The 17845-nt window shown below is 44.3% G+C and overlaps 1 protein-coding gene across 2 annotated transcripts in view; it reads right to left on the bottom strand.

Annotated features, from left to right (window-relative positions):
* Positions 1 to 1506: 1506 nt before the first annotated feature.
* The window catches only part of mmp16b (matrix metallopeptidase 16b (membrane-inserted)), a 182205-nt gene continuing 165866 nt past the window's right edge, over positions 1507 to 17845 (bottom strand). For both annotated transcript variants that reach the window (XM_039754293.1, XM_039754294.1), the window contains 3 exons: positions 15235 to 15385; positions 5071 to 5186; positions 1507 to 2202 (listed from right to left, as the gene is read on the bottom strand). In XM_039754293.1, the coding sequence (XP_039610227.1) occupies positions 1868 to 2202; positions 5071 to 5186; positions 15235 to 15385 (602 nt within the window). In that variant the 3' untranslated portion in view covers positions 1507 to 1867. The remainder of the gene's footprint in view (positions 2203 to 5070; positions 5187 to 15234; positions 15386 to 17845) is intronic.

Raw genomic sequence — 17845 nt, 5'->3', positions numbered from 1 at the left:
TTCTGGGACCGAGCCAATGGAGACAGACCTTGCCAGCTCCGCCCCTGATGTCACATCCGGGACTAATCCAATGAAAGATGAACACGTGCCCAATCCTTATGACCTCACTTCCTGCCTCCCCCTTTAAAAGCCTTCCCTTTTCCCTTCTCTGACAGTCTTGTTTTGGACTCTGTTGTAAGCACTTCAGTGCTGGTATTTAAAAAGAAAACGCGTTGCAGCCAGGATACCAAATTACATGGGTGGCTGCCCCAAACCTTTTCTGTCTTTGTCTCGTTTGTGACAGTATATATATATATATATATATATATATATATAGGGTAGTTTAGATCTAATTATGCAATTTTCATTATGTTATAAATTATTAAGTTTATTACATAGAAAATCACCGAAAAATCCCAGACCATCGAAGAAGTGTGCGAACTGACGACATGAAGAATCATCTTTGCGGCGAACTGGAATGGTTTCCGCATAAATCAAAGTCTTCCAGATGGATCTGCATAATTAGATCTGGACCACCCTGTATATATATATCCATCCATTATCCAACCCACTATATACTAACTACAGGGTCACGGGGTATACTGGAGCCAATCCCAGCCAACACATGGCACAAGGCAGGAAACAAACCCCAGGCAGGGTGCCAGCCTACGCAGGGCACACACACACACACATACTGAGCACACACTAGGGACAATTTAGGACCGCCAATACACCTAACCTGCATGTCTTTGCACTGTGGGAGGAAACCCACGCAGACACGGGGAGAACATGCAAACTCCACGCAGGGAGGACTGAGAAAGCAAACTCTGGTTTGCTAACTGTGAGGCAGCAGCACTACCCACTGTGCCACCGTGCTGCCCAGTATATATCCTTATATATAATTTGATACTATCCGTATATATGGTGTTCACGTCAATACCGCAACTCAGTACAAGTTAGAACCATGCAATGGGACTCTGCCTCTGTAGTTAGAACATCACGTGGCAAAGCGGACGCAGTATTACATGATTGGCTAAGAATGTCGAATGCTTCAGTGACGCCGCTGGACAGCCGAGTATAGTAAGTCGGTGTTAGTTCGAGCAGATAACAGTAAGTTTGGTTGGTTTTTGGTACGTTGGTTTGGTGGGGCGTACTTTGCAGGACTAACATCGTCGACTGACTTAAACCCTTTGACAGCTCCAGAACCGTAAGTAGTTTAGAACACATCTATATATATATATATATATATATATATATATATAATGCTAGACATTTAAATGTACAGAATATTTAAGGCATAATACTGTACAAAACTTTGGCTCCTGCTTTTCAGACAGACCACCATGACAGTCAAAGTCCTCAACTCCATTCTGAAAAGGATGAAGAGCAGAGATACCGCACATTTTTTAAATCCCCCTTAAAATAAAGGAATGACAACTACGAAGCCATCCTCTTTGGAGAGAAAGCTTTTATTTGGGTGTACGCTTAAAAAAAAAAAAAAAAATTAAGAGCGTTTTCCAAAAAAAAAAAAAAAAAAAAAATTGTTCAGGATAATTTCAGTAAAATTCCAAAGAAATAAAAAAAAGAAAAAGCGTAACTTGTTTATTCCAGCAAGTTCAAGAGGGTTTTGAGCGTGCAGAAGGAATAAGTAAGTAAAGGCCTAGATACTGAGCCATTTGCCGAAAGGACTTGCAGTGACGGAGGATGCGGCAAATCGTGGAAGCTTCCCAGTCGATTGCGTCCTCCACACATGCTCAGAACAGGTGTGCGATGAAACGTCAGCCACCGCCGAGGCGCACGAGATTCCCGACCCCCTTCGGGGAGCAGCGTTACGAGTTCACGTGTAACATCTTAAGGTACTTCCAGCGGCACAGATGCCAAAGGCCTCTCACACCCACTCCTGCATCGAGCGTTTACAGTACAGTATGTGCCGGGGTGTGCCTTTCCTTTTAAACTGAAAGACTGTGTAAATGAGTACGAGGAGGCACAAGGCCAGTATGCACGGAATGACGATGGCGATGGCTTTCACAGTGCTTGCCGTGTTGTCCAGCTTGATGACAATGTCCACGTCATCCTTAGGTGCATGTCTTTCTTTCTCTCGTTCTACCGAGTCGTCACAACCCATGAAATCCTTGAGGATGGACCTCGGGAAACCGGGCTCCACGGTCAGTTTCTGGTTGTTGAACTTCCAGTACTCCTTCCCTTTATAGAAGTATGTGAATCCTGCAGAACAAAACGGGGACAAAAGAGGATCATCAGTACCAGAAGAGTCGATAAACAACAAGACAGACAAACAACTGAGGGAGTCTCAAAAGCAAAACACGCAAAAACACTTTCTAAAGTTGACCACTAGAGGGGGAAAGCACCATCAAAAACCTCTGACTAGAAACCTAAAGAGCCGAGACAAATCTTAATAAAAATTAAAGGTTTATGACCAAAAGTCTCTGCTATACACAAAGAGCCAAAGAGCACAAGGATTTGCCTGAAAAGGCAAGGTGATCAACGGTGAACAAAGTCCCAAAACAGAATCCAAAAACATCACAAGGTCGAAAAATTCAGAAATCAAAAGCAACGGTAACCCAAGGAGCACTCCATTCGCAATGAACCGTCAGGAACTATGGAAGGCCATCCCATAAAGAGGGAGGGGGGCTGTTCCTGGCAGTGATTGGCAGGTGACTCCACCCCTTAGGGAACCACCCACAAAACACACGGGACATAATTCTTTACAAATGAGAACAAAGGAAATGAACGAAACATTAAAACAAATAAAAGGCATAAAATTCAACAATACAAACAAGACACACAACTGTGAACCCCAGCCAGAGGAGAAAGAAACACGACAGAAAGGAGCAGATTTCGGTCGGGTGTTTCAACAAAATCTATTTAAGATGCTGATGCAGTAAGGGGTTAGCATTAAAAGTTTTGGATATTTTCAACACAAATGACTCGCACACACTAATGATTTAGGAAAAAGGTGGTCTTGTATTACCTATAAAAGATGGCGGCTCACAAGTGCCTGTATTGGAATGTTGGGTCAATTCGGGGAAAAAAAAAATCAAACTTCACATTAGGGTTAGTTAGGAGCAACTTCTCAAGACCATATTAAGATTTCTGGCCTTTTGATTATTTTTGTGACAGATAGTTTGTGTTCATAAATGGTCCTTCCGAATGCTTTGAAATCGCTTCAGATTTTCTTTGTCTGGCACTTTCTGACTCACTGGTATGCAAAAAAAAACCCCACGTATGATATAAAATTTGACTCGTCATGATGTCTAATTATGCAAGATGACACGTTTTTGGGGTCCCCCTATTTTCGGAGCACGGGACCTGAAAAACCCTCATTTGTTTAGGCTTTTTTCGGGCCATATTTTGTTCAGGAAATCACATCCTTATGTTAACGAGTGAACTTAACAGGTCAATCACCTGAACCTAAGCATGCTGGAGACATGGGAGACCATCTATGAAAAGACTAGGCTGTTGCTGGAAGAGGTGTTAGTGAGGCTACATAAATGTAACAAATTATCACCAGGGCATACCCTGTGATATGAGTGAGGATCTCAATAAATATATCCATATATAAATAAATGTTGTTGTTGTTGTTACCCTGTTCTTCAATCATGAATTTAATCTGACATTCTCCCTATGCTGTCATGAAATGTGAATCCTGCCGACTATACCATCACAGTGGAAAAAGGGGCTGAACTTAGTTAAAGGGTTTAATATTATTGAAATAAGTTAAAAGTTTTAATATTATCAGTTAACTATTATTGTGTCAGATAATCCATAATTAACATTAGAATCATAAATAAGCATAAAGCACACATAATCCACATAGACAGTCATGCGCAGATTTACAGCTCCAGTAGGGGCCCAGCCATTAGGCTGTATGTTAAATTGCCTGTCTATTGATTGTGAAGTGTACGGGTCATTGCAATTGGGGCTCTGAGGGTCTGGTGTGGGTCACTGGTGGGCATACCTTATGTGTCGCTACAAACCGATCTTCAAATCTCAGCGCTGGACACGATGAGTCGCCAAAGCAGGTGTTTCTCAACCACTGGGCTGTGACCCAGATTACGGCTGGAATGTCACAGGTTGCCACCATTGGCTCGTGAATTGATCACAGTGGGTCTTGAGTGGGTGGCGGTTGGTCGCTTAAGCAATCAGCCGTGCTGCATGATGTGCTTCCCCATTTCTAAGTGAGCTCCTTTAATCAAGGGGTACTCATTTCACCAAAGTGTCACATTCCAATAGTCGCTAGTGGGTCGTCAATAAATTTGAAAAGGTGGTGCGGGCTGAACGCATAAGAATTAGCCATGTGGAGCGATGCCAATGAAAAGAAACCTTAAGGGGCCCCTTCAGTGTCAGAGAATGTATGAGACCCTGTGAAATATCAATAATAATAAGAAAAGATTTTTATCACTGCAGCTAGTTTTGGCAATTTCTAGAACATTATTACCCCAATCGACTCGACTCAGCACATGACTGTGTATAGTGAAGGAACCTGGAAGGGAGGACAGGCGCTCTGTCTGAGATAAAGGAAGGATTCATGACCCCCAAACCACCACCACCACCACCAGGAGGCCAAAAAGGTGGCAGTGCTCTTCACGGCTGGACCCCTTTAGGACACCCACAGGGTGGCATGGGAGTTAGAGTCTGGAGACGCAGCCTTGTCAGGGTCTTTGGGAAGCTCCAGAGGGCCCTGGTTTGTATATGACCCAGGCAGGACTGAGACGGGAAGCCCCCAACTTTAAAAAGAGAGCCCTTTGCCTCACTTAGACTGACTAAGAGACGGGCGGCAGCGGGCAACACTCAACTGGAGGTGGGAGGAGAGAAGACAACTTTATTAATTTGTATGGCTTTTGGGCTGTTTCTCATTATTTTGATAATTGTTGGATTAAAAAATCTGATCCGGTGACTGTGTAGGGTATTATTGGGTGTGATGTATGGGGCGCAGTGGCGCTCCCTACTAGTTACAATATTCATATAGTTTTTTTTTGTATATGAACTCAACTGGATAAAGTTGACTTCTGTAAAATAGATTTTTAAATCAATCTTCCAGATGTATCCAGATTGACACACACGGCTGCTTACCTTTCTCCTTATCCACAAAGGCTCCCTGAGGGGAAGGTGGAATTCCTTTCCACACAGTGATTGGCTTAGGATACCCAGGGTCCATGGCCTGCCTTTCTTCGTTGTATCTCCAGTACCTGAATTGTAAAAGAAGAAACACTGGGATCACTTGATGCAACGGATACAGAGAGTAATTCAGGCCCCTTGGCGCTTTTCTCACACTTCATGGTGCAGCAGATTTCATTTTAAAATGGATACATTTGCCATTTTTGCCCACCAGTCTACATTCAGTAAGCCACAATGACAAAAGTGAAAACACGTCTTCTGGAAGGTTTGCCAATTTTAATAAAAAATCAAAAACTGAAAGCTCTCATTTAAGTAATAATTCAGACCCTTTGCTGTGGCACTCCAGATTGTTCTTAGGTCCATCCTTTTTGCTGTATTCATAATAATAATAATAAAGGGCGGCACGGTGGCGCAGTGGGTAGTGCTGCTGCCTCGCAGTTAGGAGACCCGGGTTTGCTTCCAGGTCCTCCTGTGTGGAGTTTGCATGTTCTCCCCATGTTTGCGTGGGTTTCCTCCCACAGTCCAAAGACATGCAGGTGAGGTGCATTGGCGATCCTAAATTGTCCTTGAGTGTGTGTGTGCCCAGCGGTGGGCTGGTGTCCTGCCCAGGGTTTGTTTCCTGCCTTGGATTGGCTCCAGCAGACTCCTGTGACCCTGTGTTAGGATTTAGCGGGTTGGATAATGAATGGATGGATAATAATAATAAAAATAATAATAATAATAATAACTAGCTGCGGTGGGCTGGCACCCTGCCCGGGGTTTGTTTCCTGCCTTGCACCCTGTCTTTGGCTGGGATTGGCTCCAGCGGACCCCCGTGACCCTGTAGTTAGGATATAGTGGGTTGGATAATGGATGGATGGATAATAACTAGGGGGCTTTGCCCCCTGATCACTTCACTCACCAACCCCTGGGTGGGCACTAAGTGCTAGCCACTTTTGCGGTTCTGCCACTCGTGTATGGGAAGCAGATGTACAATTTGAACAGATTGTTATTTTCATGAGAATTGTTACATATGCATAATAGAACTAACTATTTTACATTACAGCAAGTAATTAACCATATTAAAAAATAGTAAAATGTAATCAATTGAAAGTACTGTACATTATATTTCATGTTGCGTTAGAGATATTCGTTGTGAGATTTTCTGTCCTCCAAAGCCTGGTTGGCGGCTCGGATGGCCGCTAGGGGAGCTGAATGGAGTCAGCAGCCCAGCTGGACGATTCTTCAGCCCCATCCGGAGGTGCAATCAGGACCAGGTGGTCAAGCACCTGGAACACTTCCGGGTGGGTTCTAAAAAAGGGCCAGCCAACACCACTCAAGGAGCCAGAGTCGGGAGGAGGAGGACTAAGCTTGAGGAGGAGTGGTGGTGAAGGAGAAGAGAGTGGTTTGTGGGTGTAGTTGTGCTTTTGGGACTGTGTTGGGCTCTGTGGCACGGGGAAGACATGTCCCACAGCTGAAGAATTAATAAAGCCTTTGTGTTAATTTGGTACGTGCCTCTGCGTCAGTCTGTGTTGAGTCGGGTGCTTATATAGCGCCTTATTACAAGGGTTAGGGGATAAAAATAAAAATTATATAGCTTTGGGAGCTCCCAGAAGTACAGCGGTCTGAATAATCACGGAATGTAAGAAGTTTCAACCAAAATATGGCTGTCTGGCCAAACTGAGCAACTGGGCAAGAAGAGCCACGTTCTGGGAGGTGACCAAGAACCCAGTGGTCACCCTGACACAGCACCAGAAGTTCCCTGCTCAGATGGGAGAACTTGTTGGAAAGATGACCATCTCAGCAGCACTCCATCGATCAAACGTTTATTGTAGGTCGCCAAGATGGAAACAACTCTTGAATTAAAGGCATTTGGTCTAAATCTCTGTCCCCACCTATGGTCAGGTGTTGGTGATGACCACAACGACAAGTGGCAGTTATTAGGTTTTTTTGCAGGTCCACTGGGCTCACACTCCATAATATGTCGAAAGGTTCAATGATTCGGGAGAGCCTTCGGAGTAGAGTCTTTTGGATCTTGGTGGAGGACCTCAGGCAGACCCTGGAGTGATTAATAGCTCTCGGCTGGTTTAGGAACACCTGGGAATTCCCTTCAGGAAGAGATGGAATCTATAGCTGGGCTCAGGGGTGACTGGGGGCTGACTCTATCTATCTAACTATCTATCTATTATACAGTATAGTGCCTTTCAGATCTATCTATCTATCTATCTATCTATCTATCTATCATGCCTTTAATATCCATATATTTTTCAATTACATAGTGACTTTCATTTTCATCCCCTTATCCATGTATCTGTTTTGTATAGTGCCTTTCAGTTTTTATCGTTTTTTCATAAGCACCTCACATTTGTATCTTCTTGACTTAGATCCATTTTTTATCTCCCTTACAGTGATTTTCATTTCCGACTAGTACAGCACATTGAAAATCTATCTGTCCGTCTCATACACGGTAACCCCTTTTATTCTTGGTGGCACGGTGGCACAGTGGTTGCATTGCTGCCTTGATTCCCATCCTGGGTCCTCACTGCGTGTAGTTTGCGTGTTCCTCTCACCGTTCAAAGGCAATGCTCAACTGGTCCTTGCGTGTGGTTTGTGTGCTGTGTGTATATTTGCCCTGCAATGGACTGGCAGCCTGTCCGGGGTTTGTTCCTGCTTTGTGCCCAATGCATGCTGGGATAGACTGCTGCGGCCCTGGTCTGGATCGAGCAGCTTCTTTATCTCTAATGAATGCAGTGTGTTTTCTTTCTTTTTCTCAATCGAGAGTACAGCCAATGCACAAGACCGCAGTAAGAACATCTGCTGTGTGTTGCCATCATGTCTTTGGGGTCCTGAAGTAGCGGGATCAATGAAACTCTTAGCTCACGGCGGCTGGGCCACACGAGATTTCTCTTGGCCTGAGTCAGGCTGGTGACTGCCATTAACTGCTCAATAGGGCTTTTCTATGCTGTGATTAACGCATTATACTATCAGACAGCAATAAAAGTGAATTTTTATGCTTCTTTATTTTTATTGGGCTCGGCTTTTCTTCCCGGTGTGTGTATGTGTTTTATTTTTATATCCATTTCAGCTCAGTTTCTATTTGGCGCCTATTTTATTATTATTATTTTGTTATATAGCAGACATTCGGCCAGCCTTGCCAACGTTTATGTGTGAATGCATAATTTAAATGATGTGCAGGTTAATTACACGATTTGCAGTTTATTTACTTTATAACTAACATTAGACTGGGAGAGCCCATTAAAACTGTCAATAGACCATAACAGACTGTGAATGAATCTCTGCAAATCCACAGGAGGACCTTTCTAAAAATAAATGGACATGAGAAAGACTGCTGCGAGTATTTCAGTGGGAGGCCTCACACTCTTGTAATCTAATTCAGGGTCGCGGTGCCTGCAGCCGTGGGATCAGGTCAGCCCTTACGGAGGGACAGTTCATTACACGACCCGTCCACACACACAGACACTGGTTTTTACCTACCTGGGGTGTGAACTTTACTGAGGTCTTCTTAATTAAGTGAGGAAGATGATAACCTCTCAGCAGTAACAGGGACTACTAAGGAGGTACTGAGGGATTTGGAAACTGAAGAGAGTGAAGAGCTGTGTGGGTAAAATAGGCTGAAATCACACAAGTCACGAGAAGCAGATAATATTTATCACAGAGTTCTTAAGGAGGCTAGCGAGTGCAGATAGAAACCCTTGACACAGATTTTTAGGAAGTCACTGTGCACTGGAGAGATTCTGAAGGATTGGAAAATGACAAATATCATCACCTTACATAAAAAGGGTGACAGGGCAGAGCCAAGCAACTACAGGCCAGTAAGCTTAATGGCCATCACAGGAAAATTAATGGAAGGAATTATTAAGGATAAGATTGAGCAACACCTGGCAAGGACATAAGTTATTAGGGACAGTCAGGATGGGGTCAGAAGAGGGAGGTCGTGTTTTACTAACATGTTGGAATTTTATGAGGAGAAACAAAAGGATACGACCAGAGTGGAGCTCATGAGATTATTGATGTGGACTTTCAGAAAGCATTTGATGAGGTGCCACATGAGAGGGTGGGCATCAAATTAAAAGAAGTGGCAGTTCAGGGCGATGTTTTTAGATGGGCGCAGAATTGACTCAGACACAGGAAGCAGAGGGTGATGGTGTGAGGAGCCTCATCAGAATTGGCCGATGTTAAGAGTGGTGACCGGTAGGGGGCAGTGTTAGGGCCGCTGCTATTTTTAATTTTTATAAATGATTTAGATAGGAATATAAGGAACAAGCTGGTGAGGTTTTCAGATGACACCAAGATAGGTGGATCAGCAGATAATTTGGAATCTTTAAAATCATCACAGAAGGACTTGGATAGCAGACAGGCTTGGGCAGACAAAATTTAATGTCAGTAAATGTAAAGAGGGCGGCATGTAAAGAATTAGGAGACCACGTGGAGTTTGCATGTTCTCCCGTGTCTGCGTGGGTTTCCTCCGGCACTCCGGTTTCCTCCCACAATCCAAAGACATGCAGGTTAGGTGGATTGGCGATTCTGAATTGGCCCTAGTGTGTGCTTGGTGTGTGGGTGTGTTTGTGTGTGTCCTGCGGTGGGTTGGCACCCTGCCCAGGATTGGTTCCTGCCTTGTGCTCTGTGTTGGCTGGGATTGGCTCCAGCAGACCCCGTGACCCTGTATTCGGATTCAGCGGGTTAGAAAATGGATGGATGGATGGATGGATGGATAAATTTAAAGAATTACACATAGGAAATAAAAATGTGAGGTTTGAATACACAATGGAGGTTGGAAAATCGAGAGTCCACCTTATGAGAAAGATTTAGTAGTCACAGTGGACTCAAAGTTATCGACTTCCATACAGTGTTCAGAAGCCATTAACAGACTGTCAGGTTATATAGCACCTTGACGTGTGGAGTACAAGTCACAGGAGGTTCTGCTCAGGCTTTATAACACACTGGTGAGGCCTCATCTGGAGTCCTGGGTGCAGTTTGGGTCTCCAAAAAGGACATAACAGCACTAGAGAAGGTCCAGAGAAGAGCGACCAGGCTGCTTCAGAGCTACAGGGGATGAGTTATGAGGAAAGATTAAGAGAGCTGAGTCTTTACAGTTTAAGTAAAAGAAGAGGAAGACCTGACTGAAGTGTTTAAAATGATGAAGTGAATTAGTACAGTGGATCGAGACTTGTATTTTAAAATGAGTTCATCAAGGACACGGGGACACAGTTGGAAACTTGTTAAGGGTAAATTTCACACAAACATTAGGAAGTTTATCTTTACACAAAGATCGATAGACACTTGGAATAAGCGACCAAGTAGTGTGGTAGACAGTAAGACGTTAGGGACTTTCAAAACTCGACTTGAGGTTTTCTTGGAAGTAAGTGGTGAGGACTGGCGAGCTTTGTTAGGCTGAATGGCCTGTTCTCGTCTCGAGTGTCCTAATGTTCTAATGTTCAAAATGGGGGAGGCAGCTTGATGGATGAGGTCTCCAGGACTCTAAAGAAATCCAAATCCTATTATGGGATATCATCTACTGTTAAATTTTACTTCGTACTTCTAAAATTTTATTTGTATACTGTATTGAGGATTTGTTCTGTTCTGTGTATTGTATTGTATTGTATTGTATTGACCTCCTTCTTTTGACACCCACTGCAAGCCCAATCTACCTGGAAAGGGGTCTCTCTTTGAACTGCCTTTTCCCTATAAGGGTTTTTTGATAAGTTTTTCTTGTCTTCTTAGAGAGTCAAGGCTGGGGGGCTGTCAAGAGGCAGTGCCTGTTAAAGCCCATTGCGGCTCTTCTTGTTCTTGTATTATATTTCCCAAATAAATCTTGTATTATATTTCCTCACTGCGCTTTGCCTGCTATGCCAACCCCTGGATTGTCCATCGATTGTTGTCACGCATGAGCGTCCTGAGGATCACCATTCAAACTCCTCTCAGGTATGTGATACCAACCCAGGCTGAGAGGGAGCGCTGACGCTAACGGTCTCGTCAGTCTCGAGGAACCGCCCAGTGAGGGTAACCGACCCCGCCCCTTTTCGAAGATCTTCGAAAACAATGGCCGGCCGGAAAGAGGCATCATTATCGCAGAGATGACCTAACTGAGGGAGTCAGGTGACGCATCAGCAGAGACACATTCGCTAGAAGCCACTCCGCTGTGTGGCTGTTGCTTTTTATCGTTTTCTTCACACCATCGACGTTGTCTTTCTTTTTTCTTTTTTTTTTGGGGAGGGCCAAAACATTCCTGCTTTGTCGACTTTCCTTCACAAAGGAGACCACATGGCCTTACAGGGGACAACACTTACAAGATTATTGAGATTTATAAAGGTAAATTACTCACTTTATACTTACATTTTATGCGCTGGAAGTTAAAGCTTATGTTTTTAATTCAATTTGTTCACCTGCGGTACTGCAGGAGGCTCATTTTGTCAAGTCAAGTTGAGGGGTATGCACTGGGACAGCATGTTGCCGCACCCACTAGACGACGAAACAACTTGGGACCCTCTATCTGCCTTAGCCAGGTGTCACGTGAGCGACTCCTTGGCCTGGTCCAGCCACTTGGATCCCCAACATTGAGGATCTTATAAGCCTGATCACCCTCGGGGAAACGCGCCACGTGGCCATAGTGCCGTAACTGACGTTCCCTCACAATGCAGGTCACGTGCCTCCTTCGGGACTCCATGAGTAACACAAAGCCAAACCAACGGTACACAAGGATTTTCCAGAGAGACACATATGAAGGAGTCCAGTTTCGCCTCAGGTCACTGGATAGCTAACCATATAGCAAGACAGGAAGCACCAGGACTCTAAAGACTTTGATCTTCATCCTTTTGCAGAGATGTCAGGAGCACCACACACCCCTTTCCAGTGACCTCATGACCCTCCCATGCTCTCCCAATCCATCTACTGACTTCATAGGAAGAGTCACCAGTGTCATGCATGTCCCTGCTAAGGTAAGTAAACCTCTCAATGACGAGGTCGACACTCTGCTGAAGGCTGTGCCCAGGTGGTCATTAAAGGCCTGGCTCTTTGGTTTTTATCAGGACCCTCACAAACCCAGACACTCAGACTCCTCACTCAGTCTCTCGAGCGCCCTGATCAGAGCCTCCAGTGACTCACAGTATCGTCAGCAAAGTCAAGATCCGCATGAATCTTTCTTCACCAACAGATGCCCCCCCTGCCCCTGGACCCCACTACCTTGCCCAACACCCAGTCCATACAAGCATTGAACAGAGTAGGAGCAGAACACACCGCTGACGGACACCAAAATCAACTGGGAAAAACACAGAGGTCCTGCCTCCACTCTGCACAGCACTCACAGTACCAGTGGACAGGCCGGCCATGATATCCAACAACCTCGAGGGGATCCCACGAACCCTCAGGATGTCCCACAAGGCAACACGATCAACTGAGTCAAACGCTTCATGAAAAATGACAAAGCCTGCAAAGAAACTCTGCCAATATTCGTGTTTGCACTCCATGAGAACCCTCAGTGCCAGGATGTGGTCGATGGTGGACTTCTTAGGTGTAAAACCAGACTGCTCCGGTCGCTGGTAGGTGAGCAAGTGATCACGGATCCTACTGAGGACGACCCTAGCGAGGACCTTACCCAGCACCGAGAGCCGTGTTAACCCTCTGTAGTTGTCACAATCCAGGCAATCGCCCTTCCCTTTCCAGATAGGGACGATAAGTTTGGATGATGCCAGTCTCCCAAATGGAAGCAAAGATTTCTTGCAATGCCAGGAGGACAGCCTGACCACCAGCCTGGAGAAGTTCACCCCAGGACACCACAGATCCCTGCAGCCTTCCACCCTCAGCTGGTTCACCACCTGTGCCATCTCCGTGAGATTGGGTGCTTCACAGCTACTTGGAGGATCAGCCTCAAGAACCGTGGACCCAGAGATGACCAATGTCCTGACCGGAGGATCGGCTTTGAACAACTGCTCAAAGTAGCCAGCCCAGCGGGTCACAACTGCAGCGTTCCATCAGCTGCCCTGACTTTGACTCTCCGAGGAACAGATTCAGATGAGTGTAATGCTTCGATTCCTCTGTAAGCAGGACGGCCCTGTTCCTAGTTCTATAAGATTCACGAATATTTTATTAAGATGACAATGCAGAATCTCTGGGAGGTCCCTAAAACCCCCATAAGTAGAATTGTATTGGTATGTTCTTGCCATTTCAATAGCTCTGACTAAATACAATATTATTCTTCAGTTAGTGACCAGCCTTGCCATGTGTACGGCGTAGAAGGCATAAGGTTTTAAACCGCACCTGCAGGCCTACGGGCCTTTTGAGTGTGTGACACAATTCTAAGAAATCAGTGCTTATTTAAGTACTGGGCCGTATGCTTAAGGCGTACAGAAAAAGAAATTAAGAACCTTTAAGTATAGAAAGAAGAAGTAAAGAACTTTTAAGGACACAAATAGCTAAAGTTTCTCAAGAAAAGCTAAGTTTAGAGAAGATACATTTTTCCTTCTTTTCGCCTTTTATTCCAAGTGTGTAACTATTTATTCGTTTATTCTTGTGCGGATTATTTGCTTTTAACTTTCACTAAATATTTTCAAAAAGAACTTTTGGACTGAGAGATTTCTTTTGGCATGCATTTTACCCGTGCTTGATCCTTCCTTTACACTTCGGCGGCTACAGCCCTGATGGCGTCACTTCTGGTTCCGCCCCTTCGATGATGTCACTTCCTCTGCCTGACCATAAAACTGTCAGCCAGTTCCATTTTGAACTCTTAAAGACTCGTCTCTTTGCCTTAACAGAACAACCTACAGTATTCTGTATGTTTGACTTGGGCTACCCCAAACCTTTTTCTGGATCCTTTTTTCTTTTTGTTGGTGTGACAGGGATCATGATTGTGGCGTCGATTTACTAGGGGCATAGCTACCCCAAAAGGTTGGGAATGGCCGGGGAGCTAGTTAGTCTAACATGCACATCTCTGGGAATACCTGGAATAATAAAAGACAAGGAGGCCGAGGCCCAACGTGATTTTGAATCCAGCATGCCACCATTTTACATTATCAGTATCTCACCACTTGATTCCAGTAAATAAATAAATCTCTCTATTATAAAAAGAATTCTTGGGAGGGAGACGAGGGAGACGAGACGTGATCTTCTCGGAAGACACTTTGACGTCCCGCGAGACAAAAGGACAGCTGCTGTACAGGCTTTTAAATGATCGATGCACAGCACGACAAGCAAGCCAGCAGCTGATCCGACCCCATCTCCTTAGCGTGCATTCAAAACAACGCGAGCATCGTTATACGTCCCGCGAGAAAGAGACTTAACCAGGCCTGGGGCAGGAAATAAAGGACAAAGAGTAGATGACAAAGGAGAACATTGTCAAGAATTTGAAAATGTTGCCGCGGTACACATGGAGAGCAGGTTAGAGATAATGAAAGTACGAAAATTCGAAGTGTTAAAACAAGGATAGTAAAGATCGCATTAGCGCAAAGAAACGGAAATTATTACACGGTGAAATAACAGTGAAAAGAGATTGAATATATTGTTCGGATTTAAACTTTAAGTCGGAGACTTGCAGATCGTCTAGTTCGTGTTGCCAGCGAGAATCAAAAGAACCGAAAAACGCTGGCGTGGTATGAAGCCCCTGCGAGACGGTGACGTTTAACATGAGATTCTTTCAAGTCACGCCCTCCTTACAACCATTTTCAAACAAGACCACCGTCATCTAAACCTCTCAGTCGTGTGAATGCTTTTGTCAGACACACTTCCTGCGCTCTCAGCTCTTATAAATTTAATCAGGACAATAATATTATACGTTCTAGATGACGCGTCAACGACTAAGCGAAGAAGAAAGAGCGTGGACAAACATTCGAGAAGGTCGTTTTATTTGTTAGAGAGAGAGAGAGAAACGATATTCACTCACGGGCAGTTATACGTTGCGTTGTCACGATGCAAGTCCAAACACGGAATCAAAATTCAATGCGATCTTAAAGAAAAGTTAATTCCAAAGACTGTTTTTTTTACAAACGTAAAAGTGAAAAGAATGCATATGTAACAATTCCCATGAAAATCTCTTTAAATTGTATATCCGATAAACCAAACCCGGGGGTGGGCGAGCGAGGCCAGCAGTAAAAATAAATAAATCAATAACCGTCTGAGCCCACAACTCACCTGTCGCCTTTAAAGAAGTACGTTTTCCTGACGTCCTCCCACCAGACTGCCGTGTCGATGCCCTGGCCGGGAATGCCGTTGCCAAACACTGAAAGGTCTTGAGGGTAGCTGGGCTGCAGGGCTGTGTCTTTGAAGACCCAAAATTTGTTCCCTAAAAGAAAAAACAAAGAAAAAAAAATCCATTTCTGCACTGACCGATACATTTTATGATATGGGATAGCTGCAGATGTGGCACACGTGAGCATCGGGGGCATCGATGACAAAGGTGACACCTCCATCCCAAGCACTGCTGATGCCACCTTCTTTTTCATCCGCGGACCTGAGGACGAGTCCTGCGAAGAGTTTCGAGGTCCCTCCCGATTTCCACCAGGAAGTTCCTATTTAACCCTGGGACTCATTTTAAGAACAATGGGAGATTGAGGATGAACCCGTTTCTGATAAAAATGGAGCACCCGGAGCAGACAACTGAAATCAAAATAAAAAAGAAAAAGTGCAAATTACTTTCTGGGGACTTTATTTTCACTACTTTCATTTTTGTTTGAACTAAATGGGGGCAATTTGGATGGACCCCCAACCGTTTTATGTTCTCCTCCTCCTTTCCTATTTCATACATAGCCATTACCCGGCAGGGACGCCAGCTGGATGGAAGGACCAGAGGAGGGGGTATCTATCCACAGGGCACTACATTCCCTGGGATGCTAGAGGGCAGCCATCCTGGATGGCTGTGGCACAATGGATTCCCGCAGAGCATGCTGGGAGTTGAAGTTTGGCACAGCCCTGTTGGGTTTTGTGGGGGCCACCAGGGGGAGCTACACAGCTCTATAACAGACGACTTCCACAACACCTGGGAGTGATTCCAGGTAACGCTGATGAGCACTAATGGGACCTGAATAAAAGGAGCCGCCTCACTCCATTTGGGGAGCCAGAGTCAGGAGGAAGAGGATGAAGCTCGACCGTGGAGGAACAAGGAAGGCAAACTATTGTGTGTATGGGACTGTGCTTTAGAACTGTGGAGTAACAGTGGGAGCGAGGGAGAGCGATTCCCACGACGAAGAATAAATAAACTACGCGTTGTGCGGCACTTTGGACTGCGTCTGGGCAGCTGGAGCGCCCCAGATTTCCACACATTATTTTATCCTAAGAATATAAAAACACAAGAAGATGCGGTTTACGCTGTTTCCCTCCGCTCGGTGAGTGTAAGGATTTTCTTCTAGACAATAAACCGCGTCACTTCCATTTAAGGTCCCCCTTTCTTCAATGACTGACAAAATTATTTAATAAACAAAAATGCAATAAGGGTCTCTTAGATGAAGTAATTAAAAACTGAGTGTTCTGCCATTGTCTGACTTGTATTATTTTTTATTTATCTATTTACAGTATAGTACAGTTCTTTATGTATCTTGCACTCGCCGGGTGTTCATGTACACATTGAGCCGTGGTGGTCCTGTTAATTTGTGCCACTGTATGCTGCAATACGGTGTATTGATGGCATGACCTGAAAGCCCCCTGGCCTTGACTGGACTGGACCGGACTTGCCCAATGCAGTTAGAGGACGTTTACTCAGGAGGGCTCTGCTCCGATGCCCTCTCTCTTTGTAGATTTTACTCCGCTCCACTCTCACGGTGCTGGAAATTCGACTCCAAGTTCCATTCTCCATTCCTCTGGCTTCTCGCTCAAATATGCGATCATCGCCTGCCTAAATAAATCCACTGACAGGGAGCCTGACAGGTTTGTTTGCCCCCCGGGGGGTGCACTGGGGAGTTACCTGGGATCCCAGATTTGACACTCTGCCTCTTTTTGGGGGTCTTTTCTTGTTGGCACTAAGCACATGTTGGCAGGCGCTCTCATACCATTGATTTTTATTAATAGATAGATAGATAGATAGATAGATAGATAGATAGATAGATGTGAAAGGCACTGTATAATAGATAGATAGATAGATAGATAGATATTAATTGAAAGGCTATAGTTGGCAGGATAAGATAGATAGATAGATAGATAGATAGATAGATAGATAGATATTAATTTTAGCTTAGTTGGCAGGATAAGATAGATAGATAGATAGATAGATAGATAGATAGATAGATAATGAAAGGCACTATATAATAGATAGATAGATAGATAGATAGATAGATAGATAGATAGATAGATAGATAGATAGATAATGAAAGGCACTATATAATAGATAGATAGATAGATAGATAGATAGATAGATAGATAGATAGATAGATAGATAGCACTATAGATGTGAAAGGCACTATATAATAGATAGATAGATAGATAGATAGATAGATAGATAGATAGATATGAAAGGCAGTATATGATAGACAGACAGACATGAGGACATATGTGAATAGTACCACACATATATAATACACAATTACACCTTAAAGGCACTATATAATAGGTAGAAATTCCCGCTCACATCTTCTCAGGTGTCATCTAAGTTAACGTGTAACCCCAAATTGAGCGTGTGGGTGCTTGCACCATATGTCTCATGGTGGGCTACAGTTGGTTCCCAGTGCAATTTGCATGTTTCCTTAAAATGTACAGCAAAAAAGTATTTGGCATCTGGGGTTGCATTAACCCCCAAGTATGTGGCGGTTTAAGG

The sequence above is a fragment of the Polypterus senegalus genome, chromosome 5 (assembly GCF_016835505.1).
Source record: "Polypterus senegalus isolate Bchr_013 chromosome 5, ASM1683550v1, whole genome shotgun sequence".
Taxonomy (NCBI): Eukaryota; Metazoa; Chordata; class Cladistia; order Polypteriformes; family Polypteridae; genus Polypterus; species Polypterus senegalus.
This window is presented reverse-complemented; position numbering and strand designations above follow the sequence as displayed.